General features: G+C 40.3%; 1 protein-coding gene across 4 annotated transcripts in view; it reads left to right on the top strand.

Annotated features, from left to right (window-relative positions):
* Positions 1-24,861, top strand: part of mdfic (MyoD family inhibitor domain containing) — a 56,336-nt gene that overhangs the window by 13,136 nt on the left and 18,339 nt on the right. Inside the window, exons 2-5 of one of the 4 annotated variants that reach the window (XM_086268829.1) lie at positions 13,755-13,981; positions 15,962-16,332; positions 16,727-16,831; positions 18,799-18,909. In XM_086268829.1, coding sequence (XP_086124955.1) covers positions 16,738-16,831; positions 18,799-18,909 — 205 coding nt within the window. In that variant the 5' untranslated portion in view covers positions 13,755-13,981; positions 15,962-16,332; positions 16,727-16,737. Of the gene's footprint in view, positions 1-13,754; positions 13,982-15,961; positions 16,333-16,636; positions 16,832-18,798; positions 18,910-24,861 lie in introns of all 4 variants that reach the window. The other 3 variants (XM_086268828.1, XM_086268827.1, XM_086268826.1) reach the window with 3 other exon arrangements.

Below are 24,861 nucleotides of genomic sequence, written 5' to 3'. Positions count from 1 at the left end.
CTGTTGTCTGTTAGCCCGTTCTTACTCCCGAGGCGAAGTATAGTGACGACTTGTCAAGTCCCAAGGCGTTCCTGAGGTGACCTTCCGCGTTCTTATGCTACGCACCAGGTTATGAATGAAATCCAGTAGAATGACTCTCCTGAGGTAATACACATTCCAGCCACGTATTCTAGCCCTAACCCTAACCTTAGCACTAACCTTAACCAGCACTTTAATGACGTTAGATAGTTTTTTCCAAAGCGATTTAAGTAAAACAAACTTACAAGTGTAGATTCATTCCAAATGGTTCTCATGTTTCCTCATTTTTTTCAATCGTAATATATTTTCAATCTCGTGTTGGGTACCCGGAAGCGTAAAATGTTACGCTTTGGGAGTGAGAACGTGTTGGAAAGAATGGCATTGGCCTATTTTTTCCAGAAGCTGTGGAAGTTTGCTGGTTAACAACAATGTGGTTATCCAACATATTTTAGCAAACTGCTAAATGATCTGATTCTTTAGTTATGTGGTTCACACTTGAATTTGAGCATTTTGGTAAAATATTGTATTGCACTAACTACAGTCTTGATTTAAGCATCCATTTAAGAATAGAGGTTGTCAAGAACCGGAACCTCTCAGCTATACTTGATTTTTTTTAAATGCACTTAATCCAAGATGGAAGACTTTTGTGCCACTCATTCTGACATCCATTGCAGATAACACATCCTCTATGTAGCAACCACAATTTAACTTGAGCACAGTTGCTTTGATTGAAATAACAGTTTTTGTGAACGACAGATGGTGTAACCCTGGGCACATCACTGTGAAAGAACAACTCTGCAGCAGAGACATTGAGCTGTTAGCCGTTAGCATGCGTCCGTACTATCTGCCCCGGGAATTCTCGCATGTTATCGCAATAACAGCGTATGTCCCCCCCTCGGCCAACGCGGATGCAGCCTGTGACACTCTCCACTCAGTGGTCAGCAGACTGCAAACACAATCTCCGAGAGCCCTTCTCATAATATCAGGGGACTTCAATCATGCCTCTTTGGACTCCACACTGCCCACCTTCACCCAGTATGTGACCTGCTCAACCAGAGACAATAAAACACTGGACTTACTGTATGCCAATGCTGAAGAGGCATACAGTTCATCACCTCTCCCTCCACTGGGCAAATCTGACCACAACCTGGTGCACCTTGTCCCTGTGTATGAGCCCTTAGTGCGCAGGGTGCCACCAGCCACCCGCACAGTGCAGAGATGGTCAGAGGAGAGCGAGGAGGCTCTTAAGGACTGTTTTGAGTCGACTGTGTGGGAGGTGATCTGTGACGACCATGGAGAGGACATCGACAGCCTTACTACATGCATTACTGACTATATTAATTTCTGTGTGGATAACACCGTACCTACCAGGACTGTACGGTGTTTCTCCAACAACAAACCTTGGATTACCCCAGAAATTAAAGCTGTCCTCAAGCAGAAGAGGAGGGCCTTCAAATCCAAAGACAAAGAGGAGTTGAAAAGGGTGCAGAGAGAGTTGAGGGGACTGATAAGGAATGGGAAGGACAGCTACAGGCAGAAGATGGAGAACCAGCTTCAGCAAAACAACGTTGGTGAAGTCTGGAGAGGCCTCAGAACCATCTCAGGCCACAAACAGCAGAACTCTCTGCCTGGGAGGGATGTGAGGTGGGCAAATGAACTGAATCATTTCTTCAACAGATTTGATTCAACCATGAGACAGTCTGCAACATCGGCTGCAGACTCACCCACCCCCACTGCTGCTGTTCCACCTCTGACACCTCAGACACTTCACACCTCCTCTATTCACCCTGCTCACTCCTCCCCACCCCCAACAACAGCATCCAATACACACTCAACACAAGGCTCCAGCCTGTCTCTCTCAACCACCCAGGTTAGGAGGGAACTGAGGAGGATTAATGGCAAGAAGGCAGCGGGCCCAGATGGCATCAGCTCGAGGGTCGTCAGGTCCTGCGCGGACCAACTGTGTGGGGTGATGGAGCACCTCTTCAACCTGAGCCTGAGGTTGGGAAGAGTCCCACAGCTCTGGAAAACCTCCTGTGTTGTACCAGTGCCAAAGATTTCACGCCCCAAGGACCTCAACAGCTACAGGCCGGTGGCTCTGATATCCCACCTGATGAAGACCCTGGAGCGGTTGGTCCTGGCTCAGCTTCGGCGCCTAACAAGCTCATCACTGGACCCACTTCAGTTTGCCTACCAGCCTGGCATTGGAGCGGATGATGCCGTCATTCACCTCCTACATCGTTCCCTCGCTCACCTGGAGACCGCTGGAAGCACTGTGAGAATCATGTTCTTTGATTTCTCCAGTGCCTTCAACACCATTCTTCCCTCGGTTCTGAAGGACAAGCTGGAGAACTCTGGAGTGGACCATCACCTCACTACCTGGATCCTGGACTACCTCACCGACCGACCACAGTATGTGAGGACTCAGGGCTGTGTGTCGGACAGGGTCGTCTGCAGTACGGGGGCCCCACAGGGAACGGTTCTGGCTCCGTTCCTCTTCACCATCTACACTGCAGACTTCTCCCACAATTCCACCCAGTGCTTCCTGCAGAAGTTCTCTGATGACTCTGCAATAGTCGGCCTCATCACTGATGGGGACGACAAGGAGTACAGAGGACTGACTCAAGACTTTGTGGACTGGTGCCAGCTGAACTACCTCCAGATCAACGCCAGTAAAACCAAGGAGCTGGTGGTAGACTTCCGCAGGCACAAGCATTCTCCACTGCAACCACTGAACATCCAAGGTATGGACATTGAGGCTGTGGACAGCTACAGGTACCTTGGTGTTCATCTGAACAACAGACTGGACTGGACTCATAACTCAGACGCCCTCTACAGGAAAGGGCAGAGCAGGCTGTACCTGCTGCGGAGACTCAGGTCGTTTGGGGTGGAGGGCCCACTCCTGAAGACCTTCTATGACTCTGTGGTGGCTTCTGCTATCTTTTATGGTGTGGTCTGCTGGGGCGGCAGCATCTCTGCTGGGGACAGGAAGAGACTGAACAGGGTGATCCGAAGGGCCAGCTCTGTTCTAGGATGCCCTCTGGACCCAGTGGAGATGGTGAGTGACAGGAGAATGGCGGCTAAGCTGTCATCCCTGTTGGACAACGTCTCCCACCCCATGCAGCAGACTGTGACAGCACTGAGCAGCTCCTTCAGTGGGAGACTGCGGCATCCACGGTGTGGGACGGAGAGATTTCGCAGGTCTTTCCTCCCCACTGCTGTCAGACTCCACAACAAAGACTTTAACTGAACAAACACACACATCCACACATGTGCAATAACACTAAGTGCAATAATCTTTTCTGGCATCGTTGTATTTTTACTCAGTTGTATATAGCATTCGTATTCTATTTTTATCTTATTGTATATTTTTATTCTATTTTATTCTACTGTATATAGTATATTATTTTATTCTATTCTGTACAGCTGTGTACTGTATTTATTCTTATTGTATTCTAATTTTTGCGTCATAACTTTTGCACTGTCCACTTCCTGCTGTGACAAAACAAATTTCCCACGTGTGGGACTAATAAAGGTTATCTTATCTTAACCACGTGTGTATAAAACTCAAAATGCCCATTTATGTATGACACACTGTCACTGGAAGTGAGAGTTTAACGAACTTGAGCCGTAAGCAAAACTAAAGCTAAATCAGCCATAGCAGCATAATTCAAGTAACACTTAAGTATAAATCACCAGATATAATAGCATGGTTAGCCAGGCCAGATGGCTACCACATGTCTGTCTGAGGACTCTTTGAGGTTAGTCTGAGGTCAAAGAGCAGACCTGTGATCCTCACGCAACTTCACTAACTCACTCTTTCCCCTCCTTTATTGTTCAGTTTCTTTCAATGCCGCCACTTTCTTTCACACACTTTTCCTCTCTTTCTTTCCTTTTGTCTCCACATTAAAGTTAAATATCCCTCAGCAACAGATTGGAGGAAATGGAGGCACAGCAAGTGTTTTACATTCTATTGCCCGCTTTACTGTTGTATTTCAGTGTGGTTTTTTTTTTTCTTTCTCCCAATGATTTTGGGCATGTTTGAAGCATTTTGAAGCCATATCACAGATGACATGTTTTGTGAATATTTTCATACAGTTTCCTTTTGTAATGCAAATGGCCGTGACTCTGTCAATAAGTGAAAAGGCAGACGCATGCTGAATGGATAGCCTGAAACTTTGGTGGTGCGGAGTTTTGACTGCTGTGAGCGATTGTAATGTTAACTGCTTGTGATGGGGGGGTTGTTTAACGGCTTCACTGACTCGACTCAACCACACTCACACGATTTACAAACAGACACACGCACACACATCTTGTGGGTTCTCACGCTTGTGCTTCAGTGCTTCCCATCACAATTCAACCCCTAACATGCACACACACACACACACAAAACTCAGTGTGCTTCTAGGCCTCCCCATAGCCCAAAGAACCTGCAGCACATCTGTCTACACTGCATCTCCTCCTCCTCCTCTTTCTACTTCTGGTCCTGCTCCGCTCCTCTAACCATGGCCAGGTGTTTGCCCATAACCACACAGCTCTTCATCTCCAGGCCGTCAGACCGACGCTGATGTAATTGCTCTCTCCGCTGATCCATGAAAACAGAGAGAAAAGGCGAGGAAGAAAAGGGGAAAAGAAGAGAAAGACAGAAAGAGGGCTAGGTTTATATGACATGCAGGGAGGTGTGGGTGGCGAGGAAGAATGTGTGACTATTTTATAGAGGGTGGAGTGTGGATCTCTCTGCGTGTGTTTATGAGAAGGTCAGGGATAAGTTGGTTGAAATGTGTGCAGAGGCAGTAATGATTTTTGTTTGCGTGCGTGTGTGTGTGCGCATCGAAACATGTTTCCAGGTGTGTTCAGAGCCGTCTGCACGCATGTCTCGCCCAAAAGCGACTCCACTGTTTCCACATGTGCGTGTGTGTGTTTTTAGTGATTATGTTGTGATGTCCGTGTCAATTAATATATTCATGATATTTCTATATTTAAATATATTTATAAGAGGTTAAATCCACAAGGGGAGGTGGCTTCTATTTTCCTAATGACATGCAAATGAGGTATAATTTTGCGTCGAGCTCAAGCCCATTCCACTGAGGTCTGCGGTGTTATGGGAATTATCAGTCTCTATAAGTGTCTAAAGAAAGGCTGCCATGTTGGTGGCAGTCAGGACTTAGAGTTGGTCCTCTTCAAAAGAAGAAAAACAAAGGACAAATTCCTGTTTAGGCACTCTTGTGTCATTAGATTTTAAATGAATGTAAAAGGAGTTTTAACAGTCTGGATTTAATGCAGTCAGTAATCATGAACTACAAGTGTGCCAGGCAATATAGCTAACAAATTATTCATGTGTATTTGGACTGATTGTATATCATAGAAAAGCTCCAGGGCTCAAAGTGATTCACTCCAACAAAATTATATAAAGACTAAAATAAAGTGATGAGATTGGATTTAAATTTCCATCTGCTACTTATCTAATATTATACATATACATCCATTACTGTGTCTCATTGACGCTGTCTTCGGCAAACTAACTAATTCATCATGCATATCCTATTTATTCCATCATGAAACAAACAACAGCATTAATTTAATAGCCAAAGATTGCAACACTTAGCGGAGATCCCCTGGAGTTTTGAATGAATTCTTGTATTAGATTAATGTTTCCTCCCCATGTGGCTAACCTGTGGCACACGCTACTGTATCAAATTAGAGAATCAGAGGGGAGAAAGCCTCCCGCTGATAAAGATCTAATTATAGCAAACACAATAAACAGCATGATTGTTTTTAATGCGTGCTACACAGATCGTGGAGCTTTATAGAGTGTGAAAGCACTGTGCACTGTAATATTTTATTTTGCGGATGATTAAATTACGACTTCCTTTGTGTTGTCATTTTTCTCACTTTTTTTTCAATTGTCGACTTACAAATTACTGGACATGTGAGCATATTTAAAGCTAAAATATCCAGGCTCATAGATATTTTGAGAACAACGCAATATAGTAGATCCTGCTGATAATGAATAAAACGCCGATTTGCTTTCTTGATAAACATAAGTTAAAATATATTCCTAAGCTTTTACCCAAAATATGCTAAAAACTGTAATATAATAGAGTAGACACTGGTGATACTGAATATATGCTCATTTGTTTTAAGAGTTAAACCAAAATATTTTCCCCAGGTTTTTACCCGAAATACGCTAGAAGTGACAATAAATGGGCAATGAGCAGCTAAGCTAAGCTAGCACTGAGAAAGGGGGAAATGAAGTTATTCTTCCCAAAGGTAACGAAATAGCATCTATCAAGTTAGCAATAAAAATTAGCAAATATGAGTGCTAGTGTCTGTATATTAATTATGATGTTTAAACCATGCAATATTTAGCTTTGCTCGAAGAATAAAAACAGAACCAACAGCTAGCTTTTTTCAATTTAAGATTACAAGCTGGCTTCTGAAGTTCCGCTTTCACATCTCGAGTTCAGCGTTCTATCTTTACGATCTTGGTTGTAATAAAAATTGATAGCTTACTAGCCATTGAGCATGTAGTTTCATACAATAGAAACAAACTTAATTTACAAAAAAGAAAAAAGAAAAAAATTAATTCCAAGTGGTACTCAAGGTCAAGGGCTCTTTTGTCATTTTAGGGAAAATAACCTGTGATTCATAATATTATATTAACATAATATTAACATAATATTTGAAAAGTTTAAATGGTGAAAAGAAAAGAAACAATTTTTATTTCTCACATGGTTCAATTATTTTTTTTCTATCTGGGACTTGGATGTCATTTGTTAAACTGTTGGCAGATTCCTCAGCTCTTTATTCCCATAAACACGGAGCAAAACCGATGCCAATTCAGCATAAGAAAATATTTATCTTGCAATAAATTGATTCTTCGCGTTAATTCATGTGTTCACTGTTGAAGTGCGCCTATTATTTAAGGCCGACTCTTTTTGTATGTCTAACTTTAACTGTCATTACTATCGTTGCGGTCTGGTTGATTGGTTGATTCATCATTTACAGTGTACGCTCTCTCCAAATCTCTTCCTCTCCAGCGATGCTGACATTTGGAGAATTCTTGATTAACATAATTAGACAACTTTGATGGGAGATTTGCAAAATCCCCCCTTTTCTCCCATCCTGACTTGTTTCCATGCAAGCTGTGCAATCTTCACATTAATGCTGGGAGTCCATGGATTAGTTGTGACATTTATAAGGGCATATTTAACCGCGAGATAGGCTACAGAAAAATATCCTCCCCGTGGAAAGACTAAATATGTCAGTGTTTACTGTATGGACTCCACTTTTTCTGCTCCCCCCCCCCGTAACCGTGTCTATATAAAGCAGAAGCTGAAGAAAGAGAGTATTAAAAGAGCCAGACAGAAAAATAAAGAGACATAGATAGACTCTAGCATCCTGTTATTTCTCTACGAAGGAGACCAAGGAGAGCTCAAGCAGTTTATTGATTTTCAGAACTGCTCTGCTCTCATTATTATCCCATGGTGCTGAGCACTGTTCATTGGACACACGCAGCACCTCAGGCTGTGATCCCTGTCTGAGAAACCCCAGATCTCACAACAGGCCCTTCCCACAACACACAACCCAACATCCCATTCATACCCATTCATGTATACATCTCAATAGCTTCCACTGGGGGAGTAGCAGGCAACCATAGAGGCATAGAGGCACAATCTCACATCTTTTGAAGTCTATTGTGTATGTGCAGTAGAAGATGGGGAATATACTCCTTTTTTCCAGATGAGAGAATTAAGACTAGGATTCCACTGTGTCATGTCGAGCAGGGTTTGTTGTGGCTTGGTGGGAGGCGACAGTTCGGATCAACAAGGCAAGCTCATTTATTTCAGTTTTCTGGAGTGACAGTGCTTATTCCCGCCACAGCTGTTGCACAGGTCAGTTTATATAAGCAGTCACTCTACAGTTTCGGATGTTTACCCATCATGGATCAGCTCATGCAAACAGGATCAAACAATCAAAGCTGCCTCACACATCCCTGTCCCATCCTGCTTCACATGCATTCATCAAGACAAGGAAAAATCTGTGCTTTTATACTGTCCACTACCCTCTCATTCAGACTGGGTCGTTGTGAAATTATGTCATGGCTGCTGCTCACCTTTAGCTTTGGTTTGTCTTTAATTATTGTCAGGGAGGAACACACAGCCCAGCTCATCAACTGGATAAATATTTGACCGCTATTCCATAAATTGGCATAGGGGTTTTTGTTTTAACGACGCATTCTGTCCGAGCCAGACATCATGCACCGAGCAATGCACAGTGAATTGGCTCTCTGCAGGTGACCGCAGCTTTTCTCGGCATGACGTAAATTAAAACTCACATTTCTGTTCAGAAAATGAGAGATTTCATACACTTCCCAAATTTGTCTTATTTAATTATAACCTATGTCAAAGCATAATTTAGGAAGCTTAGGCAGGGCATCGAATTAATCAAGAAATAGGTATGTTTGTGGACTGTGAAGGAGGGTTCAGGGAAGTGTCTCTCTGTGTGTGTGTCTGTGCGTGTGACAGTCAGTGAGTTCTGAATGTTGGAGAATATTTGTGCTTTGTTTGTGTATTCTTTTGAATGCGTGTGTTTGCGGGTGGCTGCGCGTGCCTCTGGGTAAAATCTGATCTGCTTCAACCCAGGGGGGTTTTACTAACAGGACTCAGGGGCATGTGCTTGCATCATGTTGGAAACCTCAAAGCAGGACACACAGGCTATGAGGCGTCACGCCTTTACAAATAAGGATCCCACTGTGATTTTAGCCAGTGTCGCTTTAGCTTGGCTTATGGTTTATGCTAATAGCTTCTGTAAAGGATCATAGAAATCCAAACAGTCTGACATTTTTTTGATTATCATTCCACATTGAGCAACAAAGGCAGCAAAGGACAAAGAAGACACAAAACTTTCAGGAGTAGAAATCTAACGTGTGGGTAATTGATTCATTCATTTAGGTAAATTTGGGTGAGAACTACAAAAACAAAAAAGTATGAAACATAATGAGTTTCATTAATGCTGCAGTCACATAGAAAACAGTGGATGGAAACCTCAACATGACCAAAACTACTGAAATCATATTCAACGAACCTGCATTCTCATTGCCTTTGAGATTCGTGCTACTGTCGTCAGCGTGACTTTGTTGCCTCAAGGGCGATAAAATGGCATTAACATTGAATCAGTTTGCTATCAGTTTGGAATTGAATGGGGGTTGCTGTGTATATGCAAAAAAAAAAATCACATTAACTACTTACATTCAGAGTCCAGCCAGAATCTTACAGATCTGAGAAAAAAAACCCCATCACAAAGTTGCTTCAGGACAGCAGTTTAACTGCAAACTGACGTGATTGCAACATGTTGGCAATTTGTAAGCATTTATAAATTAAATTGCAGTTTGAAAAATTGAAAACATCAGACCGCCAGTGTCTGGGTAGAGATCTTCTCCCACAAGGCAACCTCTGTAACTGCCTTGCCACTGAAAGTGGTTACCCGGAAATTGAGGGTGTCGTACACTCAACCTCTGGGGAACCAGTTGGACACCACAACTACTTGTAATCAGTCTCCAACAGCAAATGCTATGCAATCCCTGGAATATGACCCATTTTTCCTGCTTGCACTGTCCCAGTGTCACTCTCATATGACTGAGCTATAAAGCTAAGCTGCACTTTCTCATTGAGTTGAAGTATTGTGTGCACTTTCTGCAAAATCTGAGTGATCTCTGGTCATATAAGTAACTATCTCTGTGAACCTTAGTGGCATGTACATAATGTAAAGTAGATGTTAGAACTGTCAGTGTAAAAGTATTAAAATGAAAATGTGACTAACAAGATGGGCTTATTGTGCCGGAAAACATGGGAGGGTAGAGTGTGCGAGTTTATGTTCCTCATATCAAGTGGTCTGCATTAAAACCTAAATAATAAACCAGTTTCCACCTTTCTCCAGTTTCCACATATCATCAAAATATCAGCATATGACAAGCCAATGAGCCTGAATGATGGGTCAAACACAGCTGCTGTCTCAGTGGCTTTGGATGATTGTCAATAAATTTCAATTAATTACAGATGGGCGTCAGCTTTGATCTCAAATTCTTCAACAGGCGAAGTCATTTTGAATGCTCTCGAAAGCTGCAATGCAGGCACATGTGGATTCTGCATTGCCTGGCCCAAGCCATTGTGATAACCCGCCGAGTGGGCTCCTTGGTTCTTAATGTCATTTTTAATCGTCAATCACCTGTTATTCTCTGCCTTTATCCAAGCAGTACATATTTATGAACTCTGGTCCTTTTGTGTGAACATTTGCAACTGATTACGTGTGGTTTCACACTCCAGACTTGGATTCCAGATGTGCATCTATATAAGCAGAAAGTCAGTCTCTATTCCACTCCTAGAGTTTTAAGTAATTAAATAAAAATAGGTAGTTTATTAGCATCAAAATCCTAATCAGTTGCTGCAACAGGGTTCATTCTAATCATGAAGAAAAGTTTCTTTAATGAGTCCATCAATTTATGTCCATTCGTGTTCATTTCCCATCCAGACAGATTAATTCCGTGCCAAATACAAAGTCTCTCTTTTTTGACAGTTGGACCAATAAAAGGTTGAATGTTTTGATCAGACAGCCTCAAACAATCTTTTGCTTGGAGAAAAAAAAGAAGAAAAAAGGACTTACCATAATACTATTAATCATGTGAGGGTGTCAAGGTTCAGCTGGTGTCACGGTCAGCTTCAAAGAGCTTTCCTTATTAAGTTCTACTCATTCTGCATGGACTTCTGTGTAAAATCTTTGAAGATTTGTTCAGGTACAGGTGCCTGTTCTTGCTGTTCAAAATGACAGCTCAACTCTTTCGCCTGGCCATTAAAGTCAATGCAGAGAGCAATGTGGGCCAATTTTTGCATTTCTATTACAACTGCAGGGTGCTAAGAAATAAGCTCATTAGGGCTAATTACAGATATTCTGTCCTAAAGCTATCTCTCATTGTCAGCTCAGTTTCTGAAAGAGTTGTACAAAAGTTTCCTCGAAAAACAAATGAGATTAGCAAGCTCATGATAAGAGTGGAGACTCACAGTTAATCATACAGATCACCTAACTATATACTTGGAATGCTAAAGCTTTGCAGTCCCATTATGAATATTTTCAAAGCTGCATTGAGCATTCGGGGAAAATGAAATCCTTTACATATATAAAAGTTTAAATCAAACAATCACAACAAAAAGGTTGTTTATTAGTGATATATATGTGTATATATATGGAGGAAGGTGCTAGTTAGCTTAGAAACCTCTAGGATTAAATTAAGTTTAGGAAGAGGTTCCAGAAATCTGCAGAGCCTTGTTTTGAAACTCAGTTAACACTACTGGAATCTTATGTTAAAACACCTTACTACTAATAACATGCCTACTGTACTGGGGTGATCTTTTTTATTACTTACTGTGTACTGGGCTCATGGCAGAAATCACAGGTAAGGATAATCCAGTTTATTATAGGACTGTTTTTTGCTAGCCAAAATTAGCACATCGTGGTGAATTTTGGATATGGCTAGCTAACTAAGCTAGCTAGCATGACGATTGGTCAACTTTTTCACGGTGGGCGGCAAATGACATCTGTCGAAATACCAAACTCTAATTCGTCAGTCAGCTGTTGCAAGCATGACATTAACTATGGCCATTTTTCTTTCATACAGAGCTAGCCAGACTCTGTTTGTATGAACGAATTCTTGGAAATCAGATCAATGCTCAGCAAATATTTGTGCTGAAGTCAAAGGGTCTAAAATTAAATATCAATGTTTATGAAACCAAAAATATAAAATAATTAAAAAAAACTATACACACCATCACATAACAGTGTATTAAAGAGTTCCATCCATTTTCCTCCACTTATCTAATCCAGGTTCGTGAGGACAAGGAGTACATCCTGGACAGGTCACCAGTCTGTCACAGAGCCAACATACAACTATTCACACCTATGGCCATTTTATGATCACCAATTATTGGTGGATTTGAACCAGGACCCTACAGCTGTAAAGTGATAATGCTGACCATTGTACCACCATGCTGACCTGAAGGTTTTTAATCTTTGGTTTTTGTACAGATTACAGAAATGAGATACAACAACATGTCAGATACGTGTTTAAAATGCTGGAGAATGTATTTTATTACCTTTTGCAGATAATTAAGCTCACTGTTTGATCTTTGTTTTTTATTTTACACTAACTGGTAGATGACTCCAACCAAAAAACGAATGTGTATTTCTTTTTTCTTTTTTTAGAAGGAAAAAGAAAATTGATTTATTATACATAAATTATATATGTAATTATATTAAAGACACATAGAGGGTGTGCAGTGTGGAAGATGAAATACATGGTAGCCTGGAGTTGCAGTATTTGTTTGGGGCTGGGCTCCCTCCTTACTCGGCAAAGGAGGATTAGACTTGTCGGCAGCGTGTGCACCGACTGAGCCGGCGCTTCTCTTCGCCACTACACACTCTAGCAATCAGGCAAGCTGCCAAACAAACAGATGAAGTCAACAGAGAGATGCTTCCTTGTGTCTTCTGAGATGTGACTGCAACAGATGCAATGCTGACACCAGCGCTTGACACACTGTGACAACCCACTGTGTCTACACAGCCAGCTCCACTTTGACTTATTTTGAAAAAAAAAAAAAAAAGGAGGCAGGGAGGGAGTGGGGAATGACACTGTGCACATGATCACACACAAGATAATGTTTGTCAGCAGCAACAGCAGTGTCACTATGTAAGAGAGACAAAGACTGACAACAGGGGTTGATTTCACGGTGCACTTACGTTGCATGTACAGTCTTCAAAAGATTACCATACGTCAAGGAGGGACCCTTCAAGTATAGGCTTTAATCTGTTTGTGTTTTATCCAGAAGCTGAACTGTGACCATTACACACTACCGAGGCCAAATTCATATTATTTAAATGAAAATTTAACTTTTTTCCCCCCTTTCAACTGTATCTCTACATTTGGCACCCAGTCAGGCAGGCTGAAAGCACTGCATGCTGGTTAATGGAGTTGTTGGCTTTGAGCAGCTCTAGAGGATGGAGTGAGGGAGTATCTGTATCCAGGTAATTACAGTCTAAGGGGGCACAGAGGTCCTCTGTGATTACACATCAGGCCTGTAATGGATTCAACACTTATAGACATAGAGAGAGGGAGGGAGCGAGACAGAGACACACATTCCTTACCTTCCTATCGTGAAGGCAAGGGACGGGCGGGTGAGAGCTGGCAAGGTGGGGCGGGGTAGGTAGGTATATCTGCAAGATGGATTACGTGGGGTTTGCCGAGTTCAACATTGACACAGATTCATCGTAAATCATTATGCTGGGGACCCTGAGTGATTTCTGCATTAGGAGCAGAAAATGGAGTTCATCCAGTCAATGAGGGAGGGCATATTTCACATCAATCACCTCCACACTCTCATGTTACCAAGGCTTAAATCTCACTTATATTGTTACCAATAGGGTTCAATGGCTATGATGGCAATCAGCAAGAATCTGCACTAACAATACCCTGCTGACTATAGAGAGGACACAGCACAGGACTCTGCTCCCATTTATGTGAAGAAAATTATATTTGAATTGAAATGGAGAAAGATAAAAGATAAAGTTGGAGCTAAAAAGGTTGTTGCGATTATTATTCTGTTGCATATTTACAGTTTTCAACTTTTGACACATGTTGTCCATCTTTGTGGTTGATTTACCACAGCTATTTTGTCTATTTTCTTTAGGTATGCAAATGGGAGTTTAATACTGAGGCTGACAGAGATCCAACCCACAATCTCATACAGGTACTTGGATAAAATAAAATATTGAATGGCAAGAACAACTGGAAAGCTTGACGACAGTGACTTGAAGGACAATCTGGCAACCGAATGAGCAATGGGAGGAATGACTTGCAATGTTTGCCACACAAAACATAGACAGGAAGTACTAAAACAAATTGGGAAACATGAAGGTAAGTAAGAAAGGCTGTGTGCCAGTACCTGTACAGAAAAAAAACACCATCCCATTACATCATAATTGAAAAGGCAGATGACAGAAAACACCACAGTGCCTTGCCAGGTTTGGTCACATTTTGAGTTATAAGCTACAGATGCTCCAAGAGGGTCAAATTTCAAGTAAAATGTCAATGGTGGAGTAGTTGGTACTCTTGCCTTACAGCAAGATGGTTCAAATCCACTAACCAGCTGGGGCTTTTCTGTGTGGAATTTTCATGTTCTCCCTGTCTGCATAGATCCTTTCTGGGTACTCTTGCTTCCTGCCACAATGGGGCTAGATTAATTGGGGGTTATAAATTGGTCATAGGTGCAGGTGACCTATATACTTTCTAGTTTTTCAACAATCCTGACTCTTCTTTTACCCAAATTTCTTTTCATGCGGTGCAAATGTTTTGAGTGGGTGGAAGGTCTTATCTTGGTGAAATATGCAAGGCCTGACCTTGAAAAAGATGTGATCTGGATGGGAGCTGTGAGGTAGTGTAGACCAAGTGGCAAGGAAGGTGATAAGTAGACAGCAACGGCATCAGTTTCTTTTAAGTGTACTTTATTTCTGGCATCTCCATCATACCATTTTAAAGCCTGGTAGGTAAAATCTCACTTGCTGTATACAGGACTTTACACACACTTGAACCTCATTAGTCTCTACTATTGAAAAATGGGTTAGACCAAACAATACGATTCTAAACAAAAACCCTATATAAACAGGAGGTACTGGGGCAGCCCCTCCCACACACCTGTTTTAGATATAGGACCTGAACAAATTGACAAACATGGTAAATATAACCAAAGCAACATAAGCAAACATAATTTATTAGAAATTTACCTGTGAACAGAAGAAAATTCAAATGACTTGTTGATTAGTGGTATTTGCTTTAAAAACATATGCATAGATGTAATGGATGTAACTAGTGCTACCACAAACCAACCCGGGATAGTATGTAAAGCAAAGTTAGTATTATGGCCAACTGTACAAAAAAAGATGAATTTAGATAAATTATCAATATGGTTAAGGGACAAGTGGTAACTGAGTTTAAGTGTAACCACTTTGTCACAGGATCATATGTTGGTCTAAAACCTGTATATACTTTCAAGCTTTAACTAACAAATCATTCATCTTTTTGTTTATGTTTTTCATAAAAACTTCAAATTTTGAATATATCATTGTACCCAGTCATGTTTGTAACATGTTAGCAGTTAAACTAATTGGCTGCAGAGTGTTCCTCCAGCTGTTTGTTTTTAGTGGCATTTACTTTTTTACCAACATTTTTGAGATATGTTACCACCATCAAACTCAAAATGACCCTATTAATTTATTTAAATTATCAATTTTCTCAGTTTAAACATATGATATGAATAAGATACAGATTTGTGAAATTTGGAAATCACTGGATTCTGTTTTTATTTCCAAACAAACCAAATTCATTTACAAAAATAAGGAAAATAAAACACAAACCAACAATAAGTGTCTCAATAACTGGGTGATCATGTCACAGCTTCAGCTTGCCTTGGCAATGATTCTCCAAGTCTCTGGAAGTCTGCTGCAGGAATGGAACACAATTCCTTCAAAATACATTCCCTCATCTGCTTTTCAGATGATGGTTTCAGAGAGCACTATCTGCACCGCTTGAGTGCAAAGACCTGAGAATTTGCCACCACTGTCATAGTGTTTAAACCATTCAGTGACATCTCACTCCCTTTGGATGGGAGTACTGTCATCCTGGAAGAAGAGACACTAATGAAAGCAATCTTGTGAGAACCAAAATGTTTTGACTTTTACTTGAATTTCTCATGACTCTATTACATATGCAAAAATATGTTCATTTTTTAAATAAAATTGTATATATTTTTTATTATGCCAACATATATATTTGAAAAAATATATATTTTACGTGATTACTCACTTTTTCCTAACTTTATTTTTGGGGACACATGTTCAGGGAGGGCCTTGTTCTCCTCTCCGCCGCCAAGAGTAGCAAAGGCAGAGAAGAGTGGCTTCTCTGGCTGTGGTGGCGCAGGAATGCGGATATGATGAAAATGTTTTAGACGCAGCTTTCCTCAGTAAACTACCGCCACTGAGCGTCGAGGGCGTCGCGAGGATTATTATTCATGTTTTTTTGCACGTCAACAACATCTGGCCCGAGCAGAGACCCGGTTACACTGCCAACTATACTTACGGAAAAGTTTTTGGACTCGAAGCTACTCCTTCACCCAGTTTCCTTTCTCTTCCTAACGTCTCGGGAAACGAGTTGGAGGAAGCGAGGATGGGAATAAATCACTTCTGAAGCACCGGAGTTGTCATGTTTGAAAGGTAAATTGTCCTTCGTGTCGCCTTTTGCCGTAAATAACGCTTAGAACAATTAAAGCGTTTTATATATATATATATATATATATATATATATATATATATATATATATATACCTATAGAAAATGGTGTGTATGTGAATAAATGAACGCCATGTGAAGTTTTGCAGTAAGTTTATGTTTAAAAAAAAACGACAAAAAGGGAAATTTCGACTAAGACTTTCTGGAGCGCGACGTCACTTTTCTCGCTGCGTGAATAAGTTGGCGACCTGCGCGTTTGTTTAAAACATTTTTTATTTGTGTCTTCAAGCCTGTGCTGATGATGAGGCGTTGGTTTTCACAGCATTGAAGGCTGAGGACAGGGAGAAACTACTTCTGCTGTTTTGTTTCCCCCCAAAAGACGACTGTCTCATGTCCAAGGAGACTGTCCTTCATCCGGATGGGCTGGCAGAGCCAGCGAAGGGCCCAGGGCAGGAGACAAGTCCCCTGCTGTCAGCCACACACGGTAAGAAAACACAGGATGGACCTAAAGTGAAAACCGATTGATTTAGAAATGTACAATTTCAGTTACATAAGTCAGGTGTATTTATCCTTGAGAGGGTTTGGGAGGATGAGAGAGGTGCTTTTGTAAGATCTAATTAGCTTTTTGTCAGAATATGTTGGCTCTGTACTGGTTCAGATCCACCAATCACATTTAAAATGAACCTTTTACCCACATTCAAGCCAAGCTTACCCACTTAAAACATCCAATCCAAAGGAAAAAAAAAAGGGAAAAAAAACTCCTATATAACACCAGCCTCTGGTGTACATGTTTATGGAGGGTTTTTTTTTTTCAATCCTAGCTGCCAGCATACCAGTAATGAAAGTGAGCTCTAAATATAGTGTCATACTCAGTCAGAAACTCACGCTAAAAAGCAAATCCTAAAGACAAGCCAGTGGGTGTGTGCTACAGATGATTGGCATATCAGGATTTTTCAGTCTGCTCTGGACAATCACAGACTTGCTTTCTACATTATATTCATGTGACTTTTGGTGTGCATCAGTATCTCTGCTCCAGCTTTAAGCTCGATAGTGTTTGTGGGTTTTTTTTTGTTTTTTCCCCCCCAATAAAGTCTGCAGAAACGCCCTAGTGACTATTAACAGCAACCACAGCCAATTATAGTTTTTAATTAACTTTCTAGTTGCCCCTAAGATTATCACATGTAAAATAAGCTTACCCCCCCACACCCCCTTTTCATTTTTCTTCAAACAAGCAATGAACCATTAACCATCCTATTTATACCAAGCATCATTATGGCACTGTCAGAAAATAGCAAAGTAGGACAAAGTAAGCAATCACTGGGGCTGTTGGGTTGTGAATGGATTTTTTTTTTTTTTTTTGCTGGACCTTCAAAGGCACTTGGAGTTAGGACTAGATTTCCCCTCCCCGGGGACTGCGGATGTACAGAGAATAGAGCAATTTATTTCTAACTGTGATCACTAAATACTGCGATGCATCACACAGAACTGCTGCTAACGTCACCGCTGCTACCATACATTAGCCCCCCCGAGCTGAGATATGTGCCATATCTGTCTGGGCAGAGTTTCTGGCCCGCACTCATCTGTTACGCTGCCCCATCCATCACTTGCTTACAAACACAGGGTGTTGTATGGGAGTATGGGAGCAAGGCTTCTGTAAATGTGATTCTTTTTTTTTAGGTTTGTTGAATCAATCTTCACCGAGCTGAAGGCTCGAGCTCCACGACGGCACTGAAAAACTTTCAGTTTTAAGGGGAAAAAATCCCCCAAAACTATGGCCTATGAGTAGGCATCTGGCTCCAAACCAGTGAATAAAGTCATTGTGGAAGGTTTATTTACCGAACAAAGCAGCAGTGTGCAGTGAGCGAAGCCTGAGCGAGCCTTGAAGTCAAGAGGCCAGAAGAAACGGGTTAGGCAGATGAGTGAAGCTGTCTCTCGTGCATTTGCGCATCTATCAGGCTGTAAGATTTTTTTTCTCTTCTTCTTCTTCTTTTTGCCAACATACTTTTTCCAATTTAGATGAATGCAGCCTTTTATGGCAGTTAAAAAGCTTGGCAGGTAGAGCACGCCCGGGAGCAAAAGGAGAGAAAATGAGATCCAGAGCTCTGGCAAGGCCTTTACCTGAACCGCCCCTCAATGTTGTGCAGTTTGCCAGTGGCCTGTTTTTTCTGGCAAAAACATGCTGAGCGGCCTCCGCACCTCTGGATCATCCAGCTGTCCCTGATATTCTGTCCTCCGTGGCCAACTCTACACTTAAAGTTTACATCTGTTTTTTTTATTTTGTTTTATTTTATTTTAAAGGAATGAACAGCTGAGTCCTTAATAGCATGAAATTAAACTAAGCGACCCCGTCTTGTCGGTCACCATGCAGCACAGTACTTAGTTTGCGCAACTCTCCATGTGGCGGGTTTTTCTTCATCAGCTCTGTTTGACGTTAAATTCTTGTGACCCTAGATGCTCGTGACAATGAATCATCAGGGAGAACATCATCTCCCAGGAAACCAGCCGCCGAAGGACCGAGTCACGTGATGGAGGAGAAGCCTAATTATTGCGAGCCTGTAAGAAGTAAGTTTTAACGACCTGGGAAAAGCTGTGGGCGGGCAGCGGGGCATCTTGCTGTTATTTTTAATGATAAACAACAATGCACCGTTTAATTGTAGAGAGTGGAAATAACAAACACGTTCTGCCTGCAACAGTCACAACGGTTCTGTTTACCATTTATTTAACATTAAAGTGGCTGTAATCTCGTCCTTTTTTCTATCATCTCGTCCTTTTTTCTATCATCACAACCGCTATATGGATAGTTGTTGTTATGGCAGTTGCACAGTGTGTGAGGCAGGGGTCAGTTGGCCAACTAAAATATTAGCTTCAGTGTTTCCAATTAAAGTAATGTCAAGATAGCACCAAGCTCTCTTGGTAAGCGTGGTAACATGCAGGCGCTCTTATTCTGCCATAATGACCAAGACTTGGCTCATTTCGTCATTTTTTACTTCTCCTTCCAAACCCTCAGCGCTGTGTTTTGGAAGTGGGGAAATCCTGTTTGTGGTTCTGGCACTAGCTGTCTTTACACTCTGATTGAATGTTAGCCACAGTGTTTTTTAGCCTGCACCAATCATTCACCTATTGAAGAAGACTTGTGCCAGCAGCTAGAGGCACTTTTCTGTTGAAGAAATGTTCACCAGGATTACATGAGTATATTGTTCCTCCCTGCGATCCATCATACCATTAGCAGGTGTTTTAGATTTTCAAAAGATGTCTTTTTTTCTGGATGGTTCTAATTTTTTATTTATTTTTTCCTTTGGGGAAACTTTGTGTGCCTGTATTGTAACTCTGAGTTAATCACATTGTTTTATGCAAATGCAGTGCACGGTGAGGTTTTACAAAACAATTATTTGACATTGAACTTCTTGAGTCTAATTAAACCAAGATGCACTTTAGTTCAGCAATTTGAATTGATATTGAAATATGGATTGCAGGTCACAAAATGAAACGGGCTAAAAGCTTTGTGTGCCTTCGTGTGTGTTTCATTGTTCCTAAGAAGAGTGAGATGTGTCAACATAGGCTAATAGCACCTGATTGCTTCCATCCATGTAAGTGCCTAGCAATAATAAGGATTGTTTTTTTTTTATCTTCATTTGACACAGTTCTTGACAACAGTTCCTTTGTTTCTTGGTTGTTAACTTTTCCAGGGTGCCTTTTCCTGCCTTTTCTGGTATTAAGCTTAATGACTTGCCAGTGGCTTGTTTACTGAAGTAGCATGGAAAAGAGATAATAATAAAAAAGAAAATTCTGTCAAGAGGTCTCTCTAGCTTGGCAGGTGTGCGGAGTATTGCACTTTTAGAGGGAGGCATGCTCTGCTTTCATCTCAGCAGATAAGCCCCTGTGACAACAGTTTTGCGTTGTAATTGATGTCGCTCCCCTTAACATCCACACCGATTCTTTTTTTCTGCTACACACACACACACACACACACACACACACACACACACACACACATAAACACACAGAGGCTGGTAAAGAAGTTTTCCTGTTTTTCATTTGAAAGATCAAAGCCTGATTATAGTATTTATAATACAATAAAAACACTTAGTTTGTCTAGTTTGAATAGTTTGTCTTCAACTCTGTCCTGCAATAGAATACTTTGAGAATATTCCAGAGATTTCCCAATGAAACAGGAAATTCTAAACACCTAGATGTTGCTAAAATATTGAAAAGTGACAATTATAAGTAGGAATGTTAGTTCTTGTAGAGAACCGGTCCCAAGTACTTCAATTCCTTGGAATTGTTAGTGTGCTTGTCCGTCGAGCCCACTTATTGGTTCCATTTGCACTTGCACCACAATCAGCTGATTTCAGTTTGTGTGCCAGAGGAGAAAAATAATAGCACAGTCTACAGCCTGGATATGTACATTACCTTTATTTATTTTTTATTGCACAACAGTACGAGAGCGTAACGGTAAAATGCAAACTGCATCCAGAACAGAAACAACTTCAGGTCTTTGCAAGCCCCTGCACAGACGGTATGCTAACAAGCTAGCAAAGGAAATCATACTTTCTGATAAACAGGATAATTCAATTTTAAGATAAGATAAGATAACCTTTATTAGTCCCACACGTGGGAAATTTGTTTTGTCACAGCAGGAAGTGGACAGTGCAAAAGTTATGAGGCAAAAATTAGAATACAATAAGAATAAATACAGTACACAACTGTACAGAATAGAATAAAATAAAATAAAATACTATATACAGTAGAATAAAATAAAATAAATATACAATAAGATAAAAATAGAATACAAATACAAATACTATATACAACTGAGTAAAAATACAACGATGACAGAAAGGATTATTGCACTTAGTATTATTGCATATGTATGGATGTTTTATGAGAGTTTATTTACTGTCTGACATTCTCTGACAAAGTTGGATGCACTTCAAAGAAGTGTCTCACAGTGGCTAACACTAATAAAAGCAGCAGCTTGGCATCAGAAAAGTTCAGGATATCCTCAACAGCTCGCCTCAGTATCACTGTTACTAGTCAGAAATGAGCGCCATTAGATTAGTTAGACAAAGTTTTGCATCCGTTTTACAAAGTTTTACATTTGGGGTAACTCAAGTAAAACTGTAACATATCTCAAAATATTAAACTGACTTTGTCTTCTTCTTCTTCTTCTTCTTCTTCTTCTTCTTCTTCTAATAATGTATATTAACACAAAAAAAAATTAATTTTGGCTATACCCTTATTCATAAGGGGCTGCCAGAGCTGGTAGCTGTGCATACTTGATTTGGCAGACTCAAGCGCTGGATGCATCTCCCAAGGAATATCTGTCTTCTTATGGGACCAAACTGGGGGTCTTTCACTGTTTAAGCGACCGCATGAACCATTCCACCATGGTTTCAGAAAGTACAATAATTTATTTTTATTTTTTTTAAAGTACAATAAAACCATAAAATCAAACATGATATATAGGCATCAGTGTAGGGGATAAAATCACTTCCCAATTAATTTGTCTGATTTCTAAAAGCTTCTACAAATTGTTGAGTTTTCTAATTTCAGTAGTAACATTGAGCCTTTCAAAGAGTGGAGCTTACTGCATTATGAAGTTGAGCTATAGCTAAAAAGACATGTAAGATACCCAGGTTTGTAAATAAAGAAAATGAACTATAATCTTGGAGAACGTTTTTAAGTAGCTTTGTCTGTTTGTGGTCATCTAATAGTTGGAAAAATGATTTAGGGCTGCTTAACTTAACCTATTTATGTCATAGACTGGCAGTCTCGCTGTGGTTGTGTTTTGAGGGAACCAATCTGCTCGCTGGCAGGGGTAATTGAGAGCTCTCTTCACCACAGAAACAGGAAATCAATAAGAAATCATCTGCCCGCCTACATCTCAGTCCTGACTGTGTCCCAGGGCTGTCTGATTTTAAAGCTGTGTACAATTTGTGGATGGTGACTTATCACAACAAGAGGAAGCCCATTATATTGTTGTAATAACAGCAAAGATCCTATTTCAGTTATGATAACATTGTTTTGACAAGTGGTCTATTTAATCAGTGGGCCCCCTTAAAATGAGAAAGTAAACACAGTGGTGTTTCTGTATTTTTTAAATGTTCTCAGCAGAGCGCATTTAAAGGAAAGTGCAGTGAACACTGTTATGCCACGCGTTGTGCGAGGCGTAATAATTTACGATTGCAAACAAGATAAATTCCAGTCGCCGCTTAGATTGTAAACCATTGCGGCTTAGACAACAAAAGTACAATTCTGCCCCTCTTGTTAGACCTTTGTCAGCACACAGTTCCTCTGTGGCTCTGAAACCTGGGAGAGGAGGAAGAGTCATGTGTGGGAGACAGACATTCCTCAAGAGACTATTCTGGTTTTTCAAGCACCTGATATCTCTTGCAAACAGGGCCATGCCTCTCCAGCCCATGTCTGGAAATAAATTGCTACCACCCAGCACTAGTTTTAGGAGTTTAATCATCACATTATTCATAAGATTGTCAAATACTTTTTTTAATGCTTCTGCAGTTGATAAAGATGACCTTACCAGCATGTGAAGAACAGGTCTGTTTTTTTTTTTTTTTTTTAATCTCATGGAAATTCTGTAGTGAGAAAAGAAGGTCAAATAGCATGACTTTTTTTTTCTTTTTTTTTTCTAAAGGAAGACATTAGTCTGGCCTTTGTGTGAATCTGTGATTTCACTCTTTAGTTGCACACTTTCAAGGTTATTACCTGTGTATCGAGTTGACCTTTTGGAAGTGGAGGTCACAAAGGGAAGCAACGGGAATTGTTTAACGTGGTCGTGTCATATACTTTCATTTGTCTTTGCAGAAAGGATTCAACAATTCAGAGTTATATATGAACTTATAAAGTTTTTAATATGAGATTTAAAGAAAAAAGGGGCGGCGAGGGCTTCCTCGAGGTGTTTTTGCTGGCCAATTGTTGAATCAACATTCTAAGATCGTGTCACTTTGTTTCATTTGTCTTCCAAAGTGCTTTAAGTACTTTAAGACTTTTTTAACCTTGTGTCAATTCTCTTTTTCAAGAATGTTTTTTTTTTTTAGGTATAGGAATTGCATTGTAATTGTTGTTATGCAAGATCCATATCTTTATTGCAATCCTCGCAGCCCCGTCTGCAGAAATAATGTGTCTAAAGCATAGACCTATTATAAACTGAACTGTAATTTTCAAGTGATTACTTACCAGTGGGTCATGGAATCAAAAACTGTATAAATAGGGTGAAATGCTAGTGTAGGGGTTGATTAAAATGGTCATTGTAATTCTACCTCTGTTGTAATTATTTTCTCATTGTCTTGGTGCAGATAGATTTCATATGGGAAATTTCAAGTGTGTTAATTAGCATATTTTACCCAAAGTGCCCGAGACTATTCGCTGTTAATTTTTTATTTTTTTTGAAGATATTCAAAATACTTGAGCCAGATGATTAGATATGCATACCTCCATTTGTGGACCGCAGTCTTTTAAGTGCACGTTAGCTGCAAGACAACATGTATGGATTTTGATTGAGGAGACTGCGTAGAATTTTTTTAAATTCAGAGTAATTTTTTTTTAAGTCATTTTAACACTTTTAGTGTACTCGTAAGAAATATAAATAGTTTTTGATTTGTTACTTTTGAGGACACATTTCAGAAGCTGAAAGTTACACTGTTACTAGCACAGGTTTTGGAGTAAGGGTCAGAGGTTTGTTTTTCCACATGTCTATAACATGTCATGGGGTTAAGAAGCAACACTGTTGTATAGAAACACACAAAAGGCCCTAAAAGAAACATACGTATCAACCAAATCCATTACATTTTAGACTTTGTAGAAAACAATCCAACTGTGTTTTATCTATGTATATATTTTAATGCAAAGAACTGATTTGTAACACTTGCACACTCGCGTGATTGCTAGGAAAACTTTAGGATTAGTATGTTGCCCAAGGATGCCATTGACTTTCTGATTGGTAGACGACCCACTCTGTCTCTTGAGCCAATCTTTGCACTCTTACGCAATAACCTGAAAGTACTTTTATGCTATAACACAATAGTACAACGATTTTTAGGTCACTTCAGCAGATTAGTGGTTCACAAAGTGGGCTTTGGGGATCTGCAGGGTTCTGGAAGAAAATTTGCAAGAAAATATATCCTGCAGTATTAACAATATTGCATAATATCCACACCCTAAGAAAGTTTATACCTATTTAATAAGCATAATGTGAACATTACTCCCACCCTCGTTGGTTTTGGGTTAATACTGATATGACTGTAAACTCTTTGAGAACCCTTGAGATAGAGCTGGGCGATATGAGATTTTTTCATATCACGATATGTTTTTTTCATTTCAGTCGATAACGATATCTATCACGATATAAGCCAAATAACTATATTTGTAAGATTTAAATGTGCCGTTGCTCACAAGTAAAATGTGAAATAATCAGCAGCTTGTTTTGATTTAAATATTTATTTCTCATAATAAGTTCAACAGGGTAGATGTACTTAAGGAACATGAGACTTTTTCAGA

This window comes from Aulonocara sp. 'chitande type north' Nkhata Bay, linkage group LG17 (assembly GCF_057382095.1).
Source record: "Aulonocara sp. 'chitande type north' Nkhata Bay isolate Kocher_YH1m ecotype deep benthic linkage group LG17, A_spYH_male_GT1.1, whole genome shotgun sequence".
In the NCBI taxonomy this organism is placed as follows: Eukaryota; Metazoa; Chordata; class Actinopteri; order Cichliformes; family Cichlidae; genus Aulonocara; species Aulonocara sp. 'chitande type north' Nkhata Bay.
Note: the sequence above shows the minus strand (reverse complement) of the source record. Positions and strands in the feature narration are given on the sequence as shown.